Raw genomic sequence first — 19,776 nt, 5'->3', positions numbered from 1 at the left:
CTTTTTTTACAAACATAACCACCAAAATTGTTTTGGATTCTTCCTAAAGAGAATAGGAATACCGATCTAATTCTCTGAATTTTACTAATTTCTAAAATACAAACAAATTATATCATAAGTACTTTTAGATTTATTTGAAATAAAAAATAATATAAATCATAATTAGACACAACATTACAAAATAGATAAATGGTGTTCCTCAATATCGAGATAGCGGTAAAGATTTAAGGTGTGGTGCATTCATTTAGCCTAAGTATTAGGCTATTCATGTGTGTAGTGCAAGATCGTGAACCACTTTATTTCTATCGATTGAGGTATGATTACAACTTACAATTGCATGAATACTTAATATTTTCAAATTCAATCACAAGCTAAATCAATCTCATGTTATAATTGTCGTCGAAAATTACTATGATTTCTTTTAAGTTGTCGTATTTCTTTAATATGGATGTAGATAGCGATTAAGACCTTATTAGTTCTTTGAAATTAAAAATTCAAATGTCTTCCACTTATTTTTTAAGTAAAAAAACTCACAATTTTCATTGATTTTCATTTTCAAACGTTATTAAGATTAGGGGTGATAGTCAATTCGGTTTTATCGGTTTTGAGGTCAACCAAGAACCAAATGACACCAGTTTTACAAAGAAGAAATCCAAAATAATGTCTAATAAAGAACAAAACCATTAGATTGGTTTTATTTGGACCGGTTTATTATCAGTTTGGTTCTTGGTTTCTGGCATTTTCCTTTTTTCTTCAAATTTTTATTTTCATTACCATTTTATTTTGAATTGGTTCTTTTTATTAATTTAAAATTAAAATTAGATCTACTTATTTTTTTTTTATAAATTGAAATTTGAAATTTTTTCTTGACACTTTTCTAAATAAAAAATATACCACTTCATAATTAACTTCTAAAATAACTAATTTTGTATTTTAAGAGTAAAATGGATGTTAAAAAGCATGGGCCATTAGCCGTGGCCCATTTATATTGAACAGAACAATGTCGGCCCAATTAGGTTTCCAACGCCCACTTCTCCTAGCTGGTACGGCAATAGGCATCCACAAATTTCAGTTGATCAAATTATATGTTTTTCCCCTAATCTTGTTTTCAGAAAAAAAAATGTGTAAATAATTAAAGATCGAAATTGTTCTTATTTTTTAATCATTAAATTTTTATCTTCACCAATGGAAAATTGCACGGAGGTCTAAATACACATCCCCACATTTGTTATATTAAAAAAAAAAAAAAAAAAAAATCAAGTTCAATAGAATAGTTTTTTTTAGTATAATAATTGCAAGGATGAGAGGTTAAACCTTAAACCTCTAAGAAAGAAGATTATGCCAATTATCATTGACTCAGACCACGTTTATCTTAGGTGAAACGTAATTCATCATTAGTAACCTAAAAAGTAGGTCCCATTTTGATTATGTTTGTCGTTGTTTATATTTGTTTCGTAATCGTAATAAACGGTAGGAACGGATGGTGCTCATTTGGATTGTGTTTGAAAAATAATGTAACCTACTGCCTTTGCCGTTGACGTTACCATTATATATATTAGTACTATTACAATAAGAGAATTGTAAATTTGTCACTGTTACACTTACCTATAACTTTACTATTGACCTTAAATAGTAAAGATTAAAGCAATGATAAGAAGCAATACGAAATAAACAACATCAATCATAATCAAATTGTGTTTGCAAACTGGCTAAATAAACGTAATACAAAGCAATCAATTACATTTACGATTGAGACCCTTTGCGATAAACCCATTGATAAAATATCATTATAATTAAACCAATTTTAATTATGAATGAGTAAATGTGCCTAAACTCATTTTGACATCTTAGATACAATAGCTAATCACCATGAAAAATCAACCATAAACAAAATTACTCATTAAATTTACCATTCGCACTATTTTAATTAAAAACGACAAATTAATACAACAGCGTCGAAGGAAGATTGAAGAAATGGACTAGCACCGGTATATGAAGTCGAAATAATCATCAAATTCCATCGGTTAAAAATTTGGACTTTGTTTGATTCCTGGCTAAGGAACCGATTACGCGCACAGAAACGGATTGATTTTGAGTTTGATTGTCCGCCGGATCCTTGCTTTCTCCGGTCGGAGGATTGTTCATCCTAGGGTTTTGCTTTTCTTCATAATATCTGTTCTCATTTCATCCGTTAACCCCAGGATCAATCATCCCTCCGACCCATGTTCAAGTTTTGGTATTATCTCTTTCTCTTTTCTCATGTTTAATTTCATGTATTTTGATTGGGCTTTTCTTGTATAACTCGTGTTCAACTCTGATTGTTCGATTCTTGGGCGTTCCGGCAAGTTTGTGGTTCGTTTTCTTGATTAAGCTGCTTTCTCAACTTCGCCTACGAATTGATTTTAGATCGAACGTGGTTCATGATTGGTTTTCGATTTGTTGGTCAATTTGAAAATAGTTTGTCTTTGTGGCTATGAATTGAGGGGTTTAATAGCGTATGTCTGTATCGCTTCCTGCTGTTTGAACTTCCTTTGTTCAAGTGTCTGCCGGATGTATCCGGTATATGCTTTTGTGCTTTCTTTTTTCAAATTTTCTTATTTCGAAGGTGAGCGTTTGGGTGATTGATATCGCTGAGAATGCCAGTTGATTTCATTTCGTTTGAAGTTTCTTAAGGATAAATTTACTCTGTTTAGAGCTTGGTCAGACAGCATTCAAGCCATTTCAGTCCCACACATTTTCCCCCTATGCTGTGTTGGCACTTGGGAAAACCAATTTCTTGGGTCCTCAAGAGGCTGTAACCTTAAAACCAGTTTCTTCAAAGTGTATTTGAGATGAGAATTGATGGACTAAATGCAAGAAAGCATTTGGAAGTGCTTCGTTTCCCTGTCATCTCTCTGAAGCAACAATTGGAAAGTCTATACTTCTAGAAAGCAACCACATATAACTTTCGAGAGAGTATTTGCTCTTTCACGTTGCATAAAGCGACTACTGGATAAGGACTGCATGCCTTCATCTGAAGCCGGCACTAGTAATTTTTTTTTTTTTTCCTTTTGATTATTGAGCAGTGTATTCCACCTCATTTAACTCTGGATTTTTCGTATTTCCCCTTGGTTCAGTTAACAGAAAATGTTTTGTTCTTAGTTGCAACAAGTTTTGTTGAATGGTGATTTGATATGATTCCGTTTAAACCCCTGTTTATTTTATGCTATTTGCATAGTCATTGACAATTTTGGGCATTTTTGTATTCACTTTTAGGGGATCTCAGGAGGAACAGGTCCGCCCTTCACAAGATGTTTCCACACAATCGTGGTATCCACCATCTGTTAGCTCTTCTCGCCCTGCAACTCCAGGTAGCACCTCCAACCATTCCAGTTCACAAAGGCTCTCTGATAGGCCACAATCTCCATCACACGTTCCACCTGCTGAAGCTGCAGGCATTATTTCTGCTCTGAAAGACAAAAGGTAAAACTCAAGGTCCATGACTATCACAAATTATGCTTGTGCCCACTGCTTTCTTTGATTCTTAACGACTGCATTCATATTTGAAAGTGTGTGCATGTATTTCCTTGATGTATAAAATTGTTTCTTTTGGAAAAAAAAATAGTATTGCTACTAGTACTGTTCTCTCCTTAGAAGTCTCTATAAAAGTTCTAAAGTTTCTCTAGTCATGCCTCTGAAGAAATTCATTTGATAACACTCTCACAGAACTCACCCTTTTCTCTTAAACAAATGACCTAAAAGTTGCTCGTGAGCCATCAAGGCTTTTGGCCAGAAGAACCAAGCTAAATTGAAATTTTGCAAAAGATAAAAAACCACATGGCTCGAGTATAGGAATAGTGGAGGAAGAGATGTGAAAATTTTCCCTATGGCAGAAGCTTGCCGGTTGGTAATAAACTGGTGTGATGATGTGCCTCCTTGAAGGCATTTCAGCTGTATTGAGGCCCACCCAACGAGATTCTTACAGAAAAATCTAATCTGTCTTTGGTACTCCAGTGATCTAGACGATCCGTAAAATGGGCTCTTCAAGAGTGGTCTTTATATTGGTCTAGTGTCCATAGGATATGATCAAAGATGGATTTTCCCCCCCTAAAGAAAATAATTTTCTACTTCTCTAGAGTAATAACCTCAACTTCTCAATTCCCCTCTCTGTACAAAGATTTTAGAAACAAAAGCTTTTACCGTTTTTCAGAGCTTGAAATCTGTTACAATATGTAGACACTTTTAAATGTTCCCCCCAACTATTGTTCTAGAAACTAGAGTTCTCCCATTATGGCTTTTGATGGTTATTAAATTTTGACATCTTCTGGTTCACAACCACAAAATAACTGGGGCAATTATTTATTTATTTATTTTTGGGGGGCTTCATTATGAGTAGAGGGGAATTTACTAATTTATCCTACCAGTTTTTGTAGAAGGCTACCACCATGTTCATATATGGAGCTTTGTGTTGTAACGTCTGAAATGATGGGACGGTCTTTGTTTGTTTCCTAGATTCTCTCATTTGTGCTCGTTCTTGATGTGAACTCTTAACTCCTTTCAACAATTATAGTCTTAATAATCTTTTTATTTATTTGGAAGAGTTTTTTGTAATCTCCATTGGCAAGGAGCTTGGCTTTCCTTTCCTTTTTTGAAAATTTGTACCATCTACTAAATTGTGTTTCTTATTGTGGAAGATAAGGATAAAGAAATCTAGTTGGTTTGAATACTTTTTTCTTGCTTTCTTTCCAATTGAAACTTGAAACTGCTGCCTTGAATATCTTTTCCTTTTATTTTTTGGATGATGACATTCTTTTAGTGGTCATTCTTGTAAGTTAACCTATGATGTTTGCTTGTCTATGGGTCCTGTTAACAATCTTTTAAAAATTTAATATTATATTTTGTGGCTTCTGATTTTGAATGCTCGTTATGAATTACTTGAATCAGATTACAACATTCTTTATTTCATCATTTTAGGATATTGATCACTCTCGTTTTTTTCTACCCTTTTCAATTTGGTCAGTGTTGATGAGTTACGAAAGCTTTTGTCGGACAAGGATGCATATAATCAATTCCTCCTTTCACTTGACCAGGTCAAAATTCAGAACAATGTAAGTTACAATTTTTCTCCCTTTGTTCTTGAACATCTTCAATTGTGAAGCTGAAATGCAAGAAATTTAAGTTTGATGGTTACCTTGATTGTTTCTGGATTTCTGATAGAAGAGAACTAATATGCTCATCTGACGGTTCTCCAACGTCTTTAGCAGATTATTTATTTATTTATTCATGCCGGTTTACTGTTTCTCATTCTATACTAGCTGAATGTAGAGTATTATCTTGATCTTTCCTAGTGTACTGCTTTTAAGCATAGCATATTCATCCTGTATCTTTTCATTACTTCGATGAATAGTTCATTTCTTGTTCAAACAAAATAATTGCACATTCATCTCGGAGAAACTCCTTGGTCCTTAAGGCCTAATACATCCTGAAGTTTCACGTAGACAGAGTGAGCAATAATTGTCATAGACTGGGTCTGTTCTAGTGCCTACTTCTGTTCCAAGGTCAGATCGGAACTTCTTCTTGGGGTTATAAAGCAAGGTAATCAAATCTGATTGTAGGTTCGACAGTGAACTGCTCCCTTTGAAAGGAACAGCAAACTCTGACACAATATGTTCTTAATTTATGTTAAGACTGACTGGATTTTCATTATTGTATTATATCTTCCCTGGCTTAGAATTCGATAAGCTTGGACTTATTTTCAATTAAAGGTGGGAACTAGCAACCTCTCAACGAATTGATCGTAGGAGGAAGAAAAATTATATATTGTACTTTTCCTTGCTGGAAGGTTTCAGCCTGGATCGCTTCTTTTAAGGATACCCCAGCTGTGCCACTACGGCTCTACCGTGCACTAATGCTGGCTGTATTCCTTTTCCTGAGTGCATCCATTTCAAGTGTGGAAGGGTCAACAAGAACTTTAATCTCAATCTGTGAAGGCAGACCGAGATCAATATCCCAATGGCATTGGGGGAAAGAGTTTGAGCGGCGCACTGTGCTTTAACCTCGTACCATCTAGACCTTGGCTATGTTGGGAAGCTGCTTGCTGTCCCTTCACGCATTCTGAGTCAAAGCCATCACTTCTGTTAACCACCTCATATTAACAGACAACTTTGCAACTATACCAGTTGGGTCTATAAGTCAAAACCATCATTTTAATTACTGTTTAATTCATGATTTTTTATGTTTGTCATGTGGTTTCTGTAGTTGGTCCATATTATGTCTCTCTTATGCAAATGTCATTGTAGCTTCTACTCTGAATTATAATACCGTGGTGTTTCTAATGTTTGTTTTCCTTTATAAATTTAAACTATTCCTGATCGAGACTTTCTCGTTTTCATTTTTTTTATCAACTGTCACCAGCTAAGAGATGAGCTGCGTAAGGAAACCCTTCAGCTTGCTAGTAAGTAACATATCTTTTTTGTTTTTTTAACGACTTTTATGACCTTTTCTTCTAAGCACTTCTTTACTAGACAAATATCAATTATGATTTTGACTTTAAAAGGTGAGAACTTGGAAAAGGAGCCTCGCATTATGGAACTCAGAAACCAGGTATGGGATTATCAGAAAATAGTGAATTTTCTTGCTTTGTTGTATTAACTCGCTCTTCATGCTGCCTCCCTTCTGTTTATTTTCTCACAGTGTAGAATTATTCGAACAACTGAACTGGCTGCAGCAAAGGAGAAGCTGAATGAACTTGACCAAAAGAAAGAGGAGATTTTGAAGCTCTGTTCTCCTGCTTCACTTCTGCAGAGGCTTCAAGGTATATCATAATAGTAGTTTATTGGATTTTGTCATCATTGATAATTACTGACAAAGCTTGAACATTTCTTTGATACGATACAAACCTGACAAGGAAACGGGGTCTACAAGATACATTCCCTATCTATGTTAACAAAGAGAGTAGTTTAATTGAGAAACCTCAATGTAATTCTCCAAGTACGAGTCTCTCAAGATATTCCAAGATCTGTTTGGGTTGACTTTCCAAGTTCTTCAATACTTGAAAGTCATTCCAAGATTACGAGAGGGTCGTGACTTGTGAACTTTGGAACTTCTTTGAGATCCTCTACTTGAGAGAATTATTTTAAAAAGCTTGGATTCCCTTGCAAAAATTGGTTATGGTTTTCTGTTTTTATTCCACTTTTGGCATGGTAACTGTTTTCTACAAAGAAAATGTTATTGAAGTTTACTTTTAGAACTGCTAATTGGAAACAAAATCGTTATTAGATAGTCTTAAAATGAATCATCAGGAAGTTCCCTTGTAGAATTAGAGAATGACATGCTTTCTAGTTCTCTGTTGTGTCATTTTCAAACGCCATCGAAATGTTCGACTACAGATCTGGTCGTGAATTGCCTTGGGTTAACGGTTTTGTTTGCAGAGAGTATGAAGGAGACAGAAGACGAGTCGGATAATCTGCACAGGCAGCTTCTTGACAGGGAGATCGATTTGGGTTCTTTTACTCATAAATACAAAAAGCTGCGTATGAATTACCACCGGCGAGCTCTCATTCAACTTGCTGCCAAAACCACCTGAAACTGAAAGAACTTCTGAGTACTGACAGTGGCAGTTAATGTATATTCTTACCGACAAAATTTACTGCTTTCCTGCTTATGCAACTGCTACCAAACTCTTCTTTTTCAGGGGTAGAAGTTCAAATCATTTGAATTCCAGATCGATTTTCTTCCAAGTTTGTGTCACTAGTGAATGTCTGTTCGTTTTACTGATGACAATAAATTGATTCTTTTCATTTTGATAAATCTTTCCTTTTTCTTTGTAATCGTTGTAAAAATGATATTTGTCCTCTTTTGCTTCACATCATTCTTCTATGCATAGTTTACAAATTGCTAGCCATCTACCCTTCGCATTTTTCTGTACTCCTATGTAGTTGTACCTTATAAGTCAATTATCGAATCTGCATTGGTTTTTTTTTTTCCCTTTCTTTTTTCTCTTTGCTGTAAGGTTCCAGTTCTCGAGAGGTTGAGGCCGAGGGAGAGTTTAGAAGGGAATAATCCTACGAGTTCCACCTACACTTAACACAACACAGCACAGCCAAAATCTCTTAACTAATTAGAGATGTCGAAAGGATAGGGACAGGAAGGCCTCTCTTGCTCTTTATTTTGAAGATGGAGAGATTTTTGGTCTCACGGTTTAAATAGACTTGTCTAATTTTAATCTACTATGAAGATTAAATAATGCAGAACCCAAATATCTCTATAACGTATTAAATAATGCAGCACTTTATTAAGGCTAAACTAACTCTCAATTTTGTGTTTATATATTTTGGACTTGAAAAGAATGTCCATCAGTTCTTGTAGTTTTAATAGTTTTATGTCAAACATTGAACACAATTTAAAATCTAAAATTGACAAGTCTACATAGATATATTCTTCTAAATAAAAAGTCGAGTTTAAGAGTTATCCACGTTCTTGTGTGGTATTATTTTGTTAATACGATACTAATTAAATTAACAGATGATGATTTGACATCTTTGTAATGTGTAAAACATTGTGTACTTCTTCATATGTTATGTCATTACTAGTTTTTCATCTTAATTGTCTTCTATGGAGATTTGAACTTCCCAGAAGAAAGAACACATGTTAAGGCCATGAAATAAAAATGTTATACATGCTATGCACCATTTGAATAGTAGTATTAATGATAAAAGTCCAAAAGAATTTCATTTTCATTCGACAATCCTTGGATCATTCAATCCCAAATCAGCCTCATCTCTTTCTATAATTTCGTCTGACCGTCCATGATCCCTAGCTATTTATCATCGCACTCTTGACTGATGTGAACTACACAAATCGATGGCAAGTTGTTTCTTTCTCCAATGCTTTGGGTTTGAAGGACAACGATGGTTTGAAAATTTCAGACGGCTGAGATTTTGCCTCTGATCGATGAGTGGTAATATTCAACAAGAGTTTTCATCCGACCAACATGAATTTCTTTCAACAATGATGCTTGAAAATATTCAACAATTGAATAATTTGCATGTTGTAAATATAATGGAAAGTAGATTGAATAATTTGCATGTTGTAAATACAATGGAAAGTAGATTGAGACCAATGAAGATATTTAATGGAAAATTTGTACAAGCATATATTATATATACCTACTCAACCAACAAAAACCAGGATAATTATCTATATAAACGAAGTATATATGTTGGATGTTACATGAACAAAAGTATGAATGTTTGATTACATTATATAAAGAAAGTATGGATCTGATGCAAAAGGATCTCAGCATATACTGAAAATAACTATCAGCCATAAAAGAAACGTAGCCCGCAAGGTGAAAGGAGGTATCATTTTGTATAATGCCAAAACACTACAATTTCTTGTCTTCTTAAAGCTATGACTTCAACAATTCTTCTATCAGTAAAGATATGAACACCGGTTTTACCTGAAAAGCAAAACCCATGCAAGTTCAAAGACGAGAAACGATTTGCCTCATTCTACAAGACGATCCATCTCTTTCTCCCATTTCAATCCAAACATTTGTCGTCCGAAAGGAACTATTAAGTTATACCGAAAAACCTGCAAATGGCAACTACAATTAATACCCCCTAGCCATGTTGTGGAATCTAATGCTAAAATCAGTTAGAACATAGCTTCGGTTCTGCTAATTGGATCAACAATCGGTCATTTTCCATCCATGGTGTTCAATATTGGAATCTAACTCCGAATCAAATCGACTTAGTAATGTTGACTTCTAGTCTTAAGAAAAAAATACATCCCCAAACCATAACAAAGCCTAGCAAGCAGCCATTTTTGAACTGTTGGATTGACCAATTTTTAATTATGTTAGATGATATAATAATAAATTTATCATCATCCATTAACTTAAGCTTTTAGGTCAATTTGATTTAACATGAAATTAATGCAGGTCAGTTTAAGTTTTTGGATTAGTCAGTGATTTAATAGGTTAGAAAGAATACGATATTGAATTAAAATTTAGGTATCAACTTTCCATTAACAAGGAGCCATGAAACTGATAACTAACCTTGTCATTGATGTGTTGCAATTGGACTTGCAAAGCCTCTGAACTCTCAGTCCATTTTGAATGATCTCCATTGCTTCTACTCTCAAATGCTTTCTTCAATGACGATCGCCATACAGAAATGTTACTCCTGATCTCTTTGTTGAGTTCAACCCATTCAGGTGCACATCCATTCTTGGACAAGATCCGGTACAATGTGTCTTCTGCTGGATCAGCATGAGGATTAGTAGAGAGGTTCAGAGGTTTCCCTTTTCCTGGTAAGTTCTCGAATTGCCCTTCTTCCATGGAATTCCAAATCCTCCGCTCAACAACATTTATCAGATCAGTTTCTGACCTGTCCAAAATATCCTACCTACTCAACCCAACAGTAGTTGAAAAGAAGATTTCTTCAATAAAATGCAAAATAAAATGTTCATCAAAGTGAAGATAGCCTTAATTTCAATTAATTGTTTTACGAAAGTGAAAAAGAACCATAAGTTTACATAGAAATGATATGACTAGTTTTGTTATCCATGGCTACATTACAAGCAGAAGAATGGACGTCTATAAACTCAAGGTTTTTTTTTCCCCCGTCTTTTTCCTTCTAATTTTTCCTTCTCATTTTGACGGAAATAGAAGTATTGCTAATTAGTTGCTGCATATTTGGTAGATAGTTTAATACCTATAAGTTTCGGGTATTAACAGATAATGAAAGTATTCGTAACAATAATCTTTGGCACAAGAAAAGGAATGTAGAATCCATAGAACATGAACAATTCCTGATACAAAAGAGACTCTGTTTCATGAATTAACAAATTATCAACAAAAGCCAAGCATTAAGATTACATCATGAAAATCAAATAGGGAAGAATCAATCAGAAAGCGCAAATCAGATATGAAGTAAAGCCGGCAGGGAGAACCTGACAGAGTTACGCTGGCCTCGAAGCTCCGGAGGGAGTTTACGGTCATTGACGGCGTCTATAACCGACGAAAGACGGTCCACTAACTTCTTCTCCGATTTCTGTGATTTACTCGGCGACGAAGACGAAGACGACGAAGAGGAGGATGACGACGACCACCTTCGCCTATATCCGATAAGAACGGCAATCGGCGATGGTTTAGAAGTTAGGGAGGAGAATGGCTTCATCCTCGGAAGGCGGGTCGCCATGGCGGAGAATCGAGGTGGGGGCGCGGCGGAGAGCTTTTCCCAACTGGGAATTTGGCAGAGATTCAGATTGTGGCCACAAACGGCAATTGGACCTCTTCCACGTTGCTTCTTAAGGCCTTGCCACGTATTCTTCTTAAACAATACGTGTCAACAATTTATTGGCAATTGATATTGCCAGCTGGCAAGGTTTATATTTTTTTATTTATTATATTTTAAAATAGTTACCTATTTTAGTTGATTAAGAGAGGTGCAAAAATAGGTAATGCTCGGAATGTATCAAAGTATTTTTCTTAAATATATACATGCTTGTTCATAATGTTGCAGTATTTCTCTATCTTTTCCTTATGGTTTAAAAGCTTCAAAATTTAATTCTAGTGAATCTTAGAGTTGCTTGACGTGGTTGATGTTAAATTATTACAGGTTAATACTTAATAAATCGAGCCTATATTATGGTTGACAAAATTTCTCGCAAGTATGGGAGGGTATCCCCACATTTTTAAATATATATATATATAGGTATTTAACTTTTTATATCTACTCTAATTTTTAATTAAACCCAATCTAAGCCTAACTAAAATGTTCAAGTCCAAATCAAAGAGAATTTTAGGTAAATTTTTTTTTTAAAAAAATGGTCCTCGTACAAAAAAAAAAAAAAAAAAAAAAGGGAAAACAGGAATTCCTGTCCCCATCCCCGCCATTGGGGCTAGGGATAGGGTAAATTCCCCCACCCAACTTCGATTCAGTTGCCAACCCTAATATGTATCTTGACCAATATATCAAAATTTGAATATTCATTGAATATTGTTGAGCTTAATATATATATATATATATATATATATATAAAAGTTACCAATTAAGCCCTGGTTAATTTGGTATGTAGATTTATCAAATAAACAAGTTTAACATTCTCTTAGAGGAACTAAATTGAAAAATGTTAAAATATAAAGAACCAAATTGAAAATTCTTAAACAATAAAGACTAATGTAAAAAAGAAAACATCCCAACACAAGAGAGCCCAAAACATATATTTAGTCCACCTCCTTTTTTTTCATATTAAAATATGCAATGTATTTTTCATTAAAATTGGAGGGTATGACACCTTTTATTTATTTATTTATTTATTATTGTTATTATTATTATTATGAATGTGGTTGATTAGCTTAAGCACGTATACTTGGCTAAGAAAGATTTCAATACAACTTTCAAGCTTTAGGTCGAGGTAAATCCCTTAAATTTGATATTTCGAATACCATTTTGATTTATACATTATTACTTTTTTTTCTAGATACTTTGTCTTTTATTAATCCCTTCATATTTATTTTTAGTTAAATAACAAATTTCTTCCCTATGATTTGAAAGAATCTAAACTTCAGTTTTATTTCAAAAATGAGAATTTTAATCCTTTCTAATTTGATAATATCCACGTAAATAGTTAGTAGTCTATAGGCAAGAGATTCAATTAAAAAAGAAGAAGAAGAAGAAAGAAAAGGAAGGACAAAAATAAAAATATTATATCATTCAAGTTTCTACCATTCAAAAGAATTAATAATTGAAACAAATTTAATTTAATGAACAGATTCATTGATTTATGAGTGATGCAATAATCAGGTTCTGTTTTCAATCACAAGTTTATAACCATATTTTCATTCATTCACAAAGATCAGTAACAGCAATTTCGAATCCACAAAAGGAAAATTTCACTTCCCGTCGAGAAAGGGGGAAGAAACCGATGAGTTTCAGTAATTTTTTCCATCGTTATCATCGGAACCATCTGTATCAGGTTCCTCGCACATAGGCGAAGTGAAGTAAAATGGTCCGAGAACGTACTTGACGAAATCGCGATACACCAAGCTCGGTCCCCGGAGTTGAATGCCGGAGCGGCCACCGGCGAAATCGGTCATGATATTGCAAGTCGGATCCGGAGACGAAACGAGCCGCACCGAGCATTTCTTCGGATTCAATTTCTTTCCATGAATGAACTTGGCGATTGCGATATCAAATTGCCCTAATTCGTCCGTCAAATCGCTCGCGTAATGCATCACTCTGCTTCTCTCATCCAAACACGTTACAGACACCTTACAATCTGAGATCCAGGGCGTCGATTAACATCATCAGAAAAGGCGATTTCAATTTTGAAGAATTTGATCACATTAATTGTGTATTACCTTTGAGAGGCTTTCCATTGTTCCACTCGTTCCAGCCCTGAGTACAGTCCTGGCAGAGAACTTTGCCGCCGATATGAATGACGTCGTTGGCTTCGTTTGCCGCTGCTATGATGTTGATGCAGCCGATTAGAACTGAAGCCGCCATTGTCAGCCGTAATAGAGGTCCCATCTTGAGCTTTTTGTGTCTGTAAAAGCCGGTGTGTGGATCGGGGAGGATTGTGGAGGTTCATATAGAGAAGGAGAAGGACGAAGGAAGTGGAGAGACACTACTTGAAGACGTGCGTTCCACCATTGAAGCATCAAGCAAAGCTCCATTGATTATCTGCTCACAAGTCAAAACCAAGGAGGTTGCCGCTTCTGTTCTCAATTGATTCAATATAGGAGAAAAGAAAAAAAAAAAAAATAGAGGTTTAAATATTACTTGGTCATGTATCAAAATGACCATTTTAGACATTATACATAGATATTGTTTATATATATATATTTGTTATTAAGTTTCGGATTTGATTGAAATGTTACAATTTTATCATTGAAATATGAGTTTGTTTCAATTTAATCTCTAGATGTGAAGATTTACACTTTTATTTTGTATTTTTTTTTTACTAGATATTCACTTTTGGTCTTTAGTGTTAATTATTTATTAATTACTTTAATAACATTAAAAAAATTATAATTAATATTTTACTATTTTTTCATTACTATTAAAATTAATTTTAAATTTTCACTTTATATTTATTTTAAATTAAGTAATAGACATTAACGTCAAAGTTTGAAGTGAGTAATTAGTGAAACATCAATGTCGAAAGTATAAATCTTGAAACTTGAAGATCACATTGAAATAATTATATATTTTGAAACCTAAGAACTAAATTGAGATCATGAGTACTAAAAGACATTTTGAAACCTTTGGAACAAATAAAAACTAGACTCAAATATTTAGGATTTAGGATTTAGGGTTCAACTTGCATATTGTTTTCTCATATTAGTACATTTTAATCTCACCATAGAGACTACTAATTATGAGATTTTTGTCAAATCATAGAAACTAAATCTTATTTATGAACTACAAGGACTAAATTTCAACTATCTCTAAATTATACGGATCAAATTTACGATCTTAATAATTAAACAATACTGTCTTAGTTATGGTTTTTAATTTATTCATCCAGCAAAGCAAACCTATAAATGGATCACACGATGAAGGCTAAATTTAAAAAACATTACAATGAATTTGGTTTGATAAGAATTTTCTGCTTACCATTTGGTTTGTTGTCTGAGACTTGGATTGATTTCAAATAAACAGAACAAATTAATTTCGTTTTATAACGTGAAATAAAAGCAAGTCACGTTTGTACGTGGAAAAAACAAATCAATTTATACAACCTCGAACCAATATATAAATATATATATGATTACAAAATAACTTAATTAATTAGTATTATTGATTGACTCACAGAAAATTACAAAATTAGAAGATAGAACATCTTTCAACTTATGTTGCTAGTATACAAAGGCTTTAAACATATTTGAAAGTGATTTCAAAATAACTAAAATCACTTTTGTCATATACTAAATCCCTCTTATTGTTTTTAAAATTTCTAAAACATTCTTTTAATCATTCAAAACCAATTTTAATGATATGAAAATTACTTATAAATGCATAAAATTAATGCATAAAATTAAAATTTAACTTTATTTATAGTGATCAAAGATATAATTTAGAGTTGTTTTAAATATGACAAAAATAATTTTGACTATTTTAAAATCACTCCCAAACGTAATTTAATAATTAATTTTACATTTTTATGCAATCTTCATAATTTTACGTGATTAAAAGCACATTTCAAACATTTCAAACGACTTTATAATATGACATTAACTATTTCAAAATCACTTTCAACCATACGTCAGTTGGAAGACTAAATTTCAGGTCCTATTTTCCATTGCAAATAGACCAAATTCTCATAAGCTGACCTACAAATGCTTTGCTTTAACTGATTTCTTTGAAATACAAAGTAGGAGATTTCTATTTCATTTAAAGATCAAAAATAAAAAATAAAAACACATTTGTTTATAAAGACTCTATTCATTTCAACAGGTTTCATCAATCAAGAGATTTCAGCAAAACTAACATAACTCTCCACAATTTACAACAGCCTAACCATATGCCAGAAATTAACAACTCAAACACACTAGATACCTCATAACCAAATGTAATTTCCTTTAAACTTTAAAGCAAAACAAAAACTATGAACCATCATTTCCATCCACTTTTCTGCATCCAACTGTTTCAAGTTTTATCGCCTTCGGTTCGTAGTTGGTGTCAACGGAAATAAGCCATGGTAAACTCATTACTATACATCAAACCAATCCAGCAGTTTTTAAGGCTGCTTGAATGTCCTCATCAGAGTCTCGAACCTGAAATTAAAATTTTATAAGGTACTGAGATAGAAATTCGATATCCAGGTAGATCCGGAAACGAGTGAAATTCCAATGTTGTCCACCAGAGAAGGAATCTTACCTCTATTATTTCAGAGCCAAAATGCTTCTGAATTTTATCCATTCGCGCGATTTCCTCATCACCACACAGCAAGTTAAACACAGCTCCTGTGGCGATAACACAACAGCCATGGGTTTTCAGTTTAACAAAATACCAAAAAATTGTCTACTTAATGATCCTTCAATGCAATTAATACTACAAAAGAGTTAGCAAATCAATACAAAAGCAACTTCGTAGTTGCATGGACTCCAACTCCCTTCTCTTATTTAAACAAAGAAATAGGTTCTAATATGGATCCAATATTAAGGACCTAGTTTAAGAGATTGATTCTAACCGCTATAAAGTTGCTTAGATTCTACAATCAAGGACACGGAGTCATATCCAGGGTTAGGGCTGGAAGATTACATGAATCTAGAAACATAGGTATGTAAGTATAATAGAAACAGAAACTTACCCTTGCGCCCAAAACGACCTGCCCGACCAATTCTATGAAGGTACACCTCATAGTTAGGATCAGACGATGAGGAAGATCTGTATTTCGTTGCTTGTAGAGAAGGTTCATGTTTAAGAGGAAGATCATAATTGATAACTAGATTGACCTAGAAAAGAAACATATATTAGGGTCTGAAAAGACATCATGGGATTTACTATGAACAAACAAAACGGAGGATGGTTAACTGATATCCATACCTGTTGCTGATCAAAGCCTCGAGCTAGAAGGTCAGTCGAAATAAGAACTTTGGTCAAACCATCCTTGAACTCTTTTATTATTTTGTCTCTAATATCATTCGTCAGTGCCCCTTGAATGGTAGTCACGTCATAACCAAGATCAACTAGTGCCTTATGTAACATGCCAGCACTGTTTCTTGTGCGCACGAATATGATTGTCTGACCCAATTTGTCTGCAAGTTCAAAAATTCTATCTTTTATGACTCGAATTTTAGTTAATTCATCTGGACATATCAACTTGAATTGCTTCACACTCTCCAAAGATAGTTCTTCCTTCTTCACAAAAAGCTGGTTGTAGTCTTTGACAACCCTAGAGACAAACTTTTTAACATTCTCATCGAATGTAGCAGAGAACAAAAGCACCTGAAACAAAGTTCTTAACATTAAAAAAAGGAAAATGAGCTTACATAGTTGAGATTACAGATGATTATTTAAACTATAGACGGACCTGGCAATGAGGGCTACTTCTCTCAATGTCTTTCATGATTCTCAATGAATCATCTTGAAAGCCATCCTGGACAAAAATAAAAATAAAAAATAAAAAAAGGGAAAAGGGAAAAATAACTACAATAATCCATCCTCACAATTTCTCAAAATAAAAAATATACATTAAGAAACTACGTTCTTGAATAACAAATCAAGAGGAGATCACTACTTCCATGGACACAGATGCTACAACATGTGAAGTCTATACATAATAATTTACCTCGCCAAGCATGTGATCAGCCTCATCAAAAACAAGAATCCTCACGCAACTTACTCCCAACTTCCTCGATGACATCCATTTCTTTATTGTGCCAGGAGTTCCGATCACAACTTGCGCAGTTATTGGTGGTCGCTTTGACATAGGTACATAGTTAGCACTGTCAGCGGGAACAGCACATTCTGAAGTTATCCCAGTGTATTTTCCCATTTTCTTAAGAACCTCAATATTCTACAATAATAATATTAAAGAAAAATCAAAATCAAACATATTAAGAGCCAAAGACATTCAGTTAGACATAAAAGAGTGCTTTTTTTTTTTTTTACCTGCATGGCTAACTCCCTTGTAGGGCATATGCAAAACGCTTGAGGAGCCTTCAGGTTCACATCAACACGACTCAACATCCCAAGCACAAAACAGGTAGTCTTCCCAGAACCATTGTGTGCTTGAGCAATTAAATCTTTGTAAGGAGGAGTCAATATCATAGGTAAACTTATAGCTTGAATTTTACTTGGCTTATGGAATCTCATCTCAACATACAAACCCTTCAATAACTCTTTAGACAGATTCAAATCCTCAAAAGTACTGGCTGATGTATATGGAGTACCACCGGTTGTCACCTACACCAAATGAAAAATAAATTAAACGAATAGCATAATAAGAAACCCCACATTGTTCTAATATCAAAAACTTCAAAACAATTTCACCGGTTGTCAACTGTCGAAACACAGTTCTTATTTATGTAGATCGGGAATTTCAATCATGTTTCTCCGATGCACGAAGAACCAAATCCTACAGCCAGCAGCTAAAATTCCTTAATCCTCGCTTAAACCCTAAATGTTTCATCAACTAAATCCTTGATTCCTTTTTTCCTATGTCCTTAATTCCTAGAAGCCATTTAATCCGACTTGCTCTCACACTTGATGGAGAGAGTGAGAGACTTACCGCCGTGATGTTAGAGTCTATGGGTTCATCAAGCGTTGTTTCGTCGTCTTCGATCTTAAGGGATTCCAAGTACTCAGAAGGGGCCGAGGATGAATCTCCAGTATCGCCCACATCATCATCTTCTTCATCCCCCCAAGCTCGTTTGGGCACTGGTGTAACAATAGGTGGGGCAGAACTCGACCCGTCGGTGGCGGTGGCGGCAGCGGGGGCCGACGCGTCGCTGGTGGTAGAGTCTGGAGCCGCGTGATCTGCCATCGGTGATTGGCACTGAAACAGAAAATATTTTGCATCTCTCTAAGTAAAAGGGGTCAATGGCGGTGGGATCCGGCCCAACTTCTTTAAGCCCGGTCCATTGATCGTCACTAATCGAATTAAGATGGGAAATTAGGGGATAATTAATGGAGTTGAGAAAGATGAAATGAATTGCAGAGGAGCATCCGAGAGGGATAAATGAAACCTTCAACAATTCATTTATGAAATAAAACGAAAACAAAATTGAAACGGAGATGGCGAACGACTTACATTCAGTGGCCGGCGGTCGTCGGTGGGCAGCAGCTGACTGCGCGGCTGCTTTCGCTGGGCGGTTTGCGGGAAGGAGAAGATGGAGGATTAACTTAGGTTTTGGTGGGGTTAAGGTTTAAGGGCGGGCGGTGCGGTGTGGGTTTTTTCTTTTTTCCTTTTAAATGTAATCATTATTATTATCTGTACATTCATTTTTAACTCTCATAAACAAAATATTAACAATAAATTAGTCTTAAGTTTTCTTCTTATTCGAATCTTTCGATGACTTCAAATTAAATCAAACAAACCAATTATCTTCCCTAACTTAATTAAATTGAACTTGAAGAATTAATTACAGTAAAATTAAAAATGCTAAAGAAGACGAATATATATATAAATAATAAAATTATAATAAAGATAGTGATAAAGCTAAATTAAAAAGTTATATTATTTAATTAGGATTAACAAATATGAAATGTCAAATTTTGGAAAAGTAATATAATATAAAATTTGAAAATTCAAATCGGCATTTTATATTTAAAGATAGACATTTTTTAGATAAATATGCATATGAAAGGAATTTAACTCACACTAAATATTTGTAAGTAAACCAGTTTTTAAGGAAAAAAAATCTGAAAGGAAACCATAGAAGACACAAATTTTGAATTCGATAAATTAATTACAGTATAATTAATGAAGATTACAATGCATGATTGAAAAAACTGATAAGGACATGAAAACCATAACTTAATTCACACGAAATATTTGAAAGGAAAACGATAGAGGTTGAATTATAAATTCGATAAATAATTACAGTATAATTAACAAAGTTGTTGGATTTATTACAATATAGTTAAAGAAGTTGTTAAGGGTATTTTAGATTAACAGAAAAAAGAATTCACGTGTGTCTTGTGCTTTTTGCTATCTTTTGAAAAGTTCGATGTTTTGCTATATTTCCAAATGAAATTGTAATTTGTGTTATAGGATCCAATTTTCCTAATTAAAAGTCCTTTGGTAACAAATTTTCTATAATTGTACCCTCAGAGATGT

General features: G+C 34.0%; 4 protein-coding genes across 5 annotated transcripts; 1 reads left to right on the top strand and 3 right to left on the bottom strand.

Moving 5' to 3' along the window:
- The first annotated feature begins 1,911 nt into the window (after positions 1-1,911).
- On the top strand, positions 1,912-7,882 carry LOC120090508 (vacuolar protein-sorting-associated protein 37 homolog 1-like). Its single transcript, XM_039048221.2, has 7 exons — positions 1,912-2,236; positions 3,256-3,462; positions 5,000-5,087; positions 6,394-6,433; positions 6,536-6,582; positions 6,673-6,793; positions 7,410-7,882. The coding sequence occupies exons 1-7, from the start codon at positions 2,223-2,225 to the stop codon at positions 7,562-7,564; spliced, it is 672 nt and encodes a 223-aa protein (XP_038904149.2). The 5' UTR covers positions 1,912-2,222; the 3' UTR covers positions 7,565-7,882.
- A 1,226-nt stretch (positions 7,883-9,108) lies between these two features.
- Positions 9,109-11,282, bottom strand: LOC120090509 (Tetratricopeptide repeat (TPR)-like superfamily protein). Its single transcript, XM_039048222.2, has 3 exons — positions 10,936-11,282; positions 10,040-10,370; positions 9,109-9,573 (listed from the first exon to the last, which is right to left on the bottom strand). Exons 1-3 carry the CDS (start codon positions 11,181-11,183, stop codon positions 9,487-9,489), a joined length of 666 nt encoding a protein of 221 aa, XP_038904150.2. The 5' UTR covers positions 11,184-11,282; the 3' UTR covers positions 9,109-9,486.
- A 1,460-nt stretch (positions 11,283-12,742) lies between these two features.
- LOC120091641 (Pollen Ole e 1 allergen and extensin family protein) lies at positions 12,743-13,893 on the bottom strand. Its single transcript, XM_039049744.2, has 2 exons — positions 13,349-13,893; positions 12,743-13,266 (listed from the first exon to the last, which is right to left on the bottom strand). Exons 1-2 carry the CDS (start codon positions 13,515-13,517, stop codon positions 12,920-12,922), a joined length of 516 nt encoding a protein of 171 aa, XP_038905672.1. The 5' UTR covers positions 13,518-13,893; the 3' UTR covers positions 12,743-12,919.
- Positions 13,894-15,346: 1,453 nt separating this feature from the next.
- LOS4 (P-loop containing nucleoside triphosphate hydrolases superfamily protein) lies at positions 15,347-19,151 on the bottom strand. 2 transcript variants are annotated; one of them, XM_039050359.2, is made up of 9 exons: positions 18,748-19,151; positions 18,226-18,492; positions 17,607-17,900; positions 17,284-17,511; positions 17,026-17,091; positions 16,539-16,940; positions 16,303-16,447; positions 15,870-15,955; positions 15,347-15,766 (listed from the first exon to the last, which is right to left on the bottom strand). In XM_039050359.2, exons 2-9 carry the CDS (start codon positions 18,478-18,480, stop codon positions 15,710-15,712), a joined length of 1,533 nt encoding a protein of 510 aa, XP_038906287.2. In that variant the 5' UTR covers positions 18,481-18,492; positions 18,748-19,151; the 3' UTR covers positions 15,347-15,709. The 2 variants fall into 2 exon arrangements, with proteins under 2 accessions (XP_038906287.2, XP_038906289.2); XM_039050361.2 differs by having other exon boundaries at positions 18,226-18,587; positions 18,748-18,882.
- Positions 19,152-19,776: the final 625 nt, after the last annotated feature.

Source organism: Benincasa hispida, chromosome 11, assembly GCF_027475165.1.
Source record: "Benincasa hispida cultivar pf3 chromosome 11, pf3_genome.v1.1, whole genome shotgun sequence".
In the NCBI taxonomy this organism is placed as follows: domain Eukaryota; kingdom Viridiplantae; phylum Streptophyta; class Magnoliopsida; order Cucurbitales; family Cucurbitaceae; genus Benincasa; species Benincasa hispida.
Note: the sequence above shows the minus strand (reverse complement) of the source record. Positions and strands in the feature narration are given on the sequence as shown.